This window comes from Corylus avellana, chromosome ca1 (genome assembly GCF_901000735.1).
Source record: "Corylus avellana chromosome ca1, CavTom2PMs-1.0".
Classification (NCBI taxonomy): Eukaryota; Viridiplantae; Streptophyta; class Magnoliopsida; order Fagales; family Betulaceae; genus Corylus; species Corylus avellana.
Window position 1 is genome coordinate 27,723,901 of NC_081541.1, and position 2,179 is coordinate 27,726,079.

At 43.5% G+C, this 2,179-nt stretch overlaps 1 protein-coding gene across 1 annotated transcript; it reads left to right on the forward strand.

Annotated features, from left to right (window-relative positions):
• The first annotated feature begins 379 nt into the window (after positions 1–379).
• On the forward strand, positions 380–1,870 carry LOC132191974 (uncharacterized). Its single transcript, XM_059607137.1, has one exon. The coding sequence runs from the start codon at positions 437–439 to the stop codon at positions 1,643–1,645; it is 1,209 nt and encodes a 402-aa protein (XP_059463120.1). The 5' UTR covers positions 380–436; the 3' UTR covers positions 1,646–1,870.
• The last annotated feature ends 309 nt before the right edge of the window (positions 1,871–2,179 follow it).

The window sequence follows — 2,179 nt, forward strand, 5'->3', positions numbered from 1 at the left end:
TTTTAGTTATCTACTTTTATTTTTCCATTTAAAATATTCTTTCCTTTACACTTTTCTTATTTTAGAGGAAGAAAGAGAACAATATTATTATTTTTTAATTAATATAACTAAGAATTTGTTGAGATATAATTGCTACAAAATTGTGAAGCATTTTTTAATACAAAATTAGCCAATTTATTAAAGGAAAGGAAAAAAAAAAAGCCCAACAAACTCATGGAGAGAAAGAAAGATTTATAAAGGCAGCTTTTGATGACCAGTTTTGTTGTCAGTATCCAAGTCAAAAATCCCCCCTCCCTCTTCTTCCCCTCCCCTTCCTCCCAACTGCTCTCTATCTCTCTCTCGCGCGCGCTCGTACGCTATAAATCGTCACAGTTCGTCACAGTTGAGCAATCCCTCACTTCTCGATCAAACCCACAAAAAGCTGAGCAATCCAATCATGGAGATGGAAGTGGTTGTTCCAGTCCCTCCTCCGCCTCCGGTGGACTTCAACTTCGACAGCACCTGCTCCTCTCCATACATGACAGCTCCTTCCAGCCCTCAACGATTCGGCAGCTTCCTCTTCAGCGCCCCCACCAGCCCTTCACGCGCCTCCGCCTTCTACCGCGAGCTCAACGACCTCTCTCTCCACGACATGATTCCCAGAAAGTCCGCCTCCTCTGTTCCTTTCAACTGGGAAGAAAAGCCCGGGATTCCCAAATCCAGACCCACCAGCAATGGCGAAAACAATAACGATAGCGATGACGGCGACGGCGACGGCGACGGTGACGGTGTCGGTCAGGATTTTGAGTTCAATTTTAGTGGGCAATTAGAGCGAACTTCTCTGTCCGCGGATGAGCTCTTCGACGGCGGCAAAATTCGGCCTCTAAAGCCACCGCCTCGGTTGCAAGTCGGCGCCGGAGCTAATGGCTCGGGGTCCAACGTTTCCTCTCCGAGGTCTCCAAAGTCTCCGAGATCTCCCAGATCGAGAATTTCACAGGGAAAGAAAATGGTCCAAGAAGCGCTTTCGCCGCGTCACAAGAAAGATTTCGATCCATTCGCGGCGGCGATAGAGGAAAACCGCAGAAAAGAAGAAGGGCGAGAATATGAACAAAAGCCGCGGGGGAGAGAAAGGTCATCTTCATCAAGCTTTCTACGTAAAGGAACAAGATCTCTGTCTCCTCTGAGGGTCTCTGACATTGTTTATGAAGGGGAAGAAAATTCACAGGCGAAAGTGAATCCTTCAACAACAAACAGCGCTAAACCTTCCACTTCCCCCACTTCTTCTTCAACATATTCTTCATTTCTATCATCCATTTCTTTCTCCAAAGGTTACAGAAAATGGAGTCTCAAAGATTTTCTGCTATTTCGGAGCGCGTCGGAGGGCCGTGCAACGGGGAAACATCCATTGACGAAGTACGCGGTTTTGTCGAAGAACAGGGCGAATGAAGATGTCAAGAACTCGAGCTTCCGGTCCACGGACAGTTCCGGCTCGGTGTCGAGCCGGAGAAGAGGACCGCTTTCGGCCCATGAGTATCATTACACAGTGAACCGGGCGGTTTCAGAGGAGATGAAGAAGAAGACTTTCTTGCCTTACAAGCAGGGCCTGCTGGGTTGCCTGGGGTTCAACCCTGGTGTGCAAGAAATTTCCAAGGGTTTGGGCTTTTGACACGTGGCCGATCCAGATCTCTCATCTGGGTGGGTCCCTTCAATTAATATATATATATATATATATATATATATATATAATATCAGTAATTATATATGTTTAGGGTTTGTAATTTTATGAGCAGCTTGGTATATTTGTTCTCTGATTTGTGTCTCTATCCATGAAAGGGACTGAAAATGTATGAAAGTTGTTACAGCAAGACATAAGAGATTACGTACACAAAGTGTTTACTTGATTGTGTTTAATTAGGTAAAAGTAAACGCTTTCTTTTCCTTATGGTGAGGTGCAAGTAAACATTAATTAAATAGTTAGAAACCTGTCAATCTTATCACCATAATTGATTCTGATTAAATTTCTAATTTCATATATTAATGACACTTTGAAAACTATATATAATATTGGTCATCTCCTTCGACGACATCATAGGCTCCATTTTTATCTATGCATTTGTTCTGAGTTTAGCTTCGAGTTGAACTCGATTTTTATTGATGCATTTGTTCTAGGTCTAGTTTAAGTTGGAATAAAACGCGTGTT

Coding starts and splice junctions, on each gene's coding strand:
- LOC132191974 (XM_059607137.1), top strand. CDS start 437: ATGGAGATGGAAGTGGTTGTTCCAGTCCCTCCTCCGCCTCCGGTGGAC.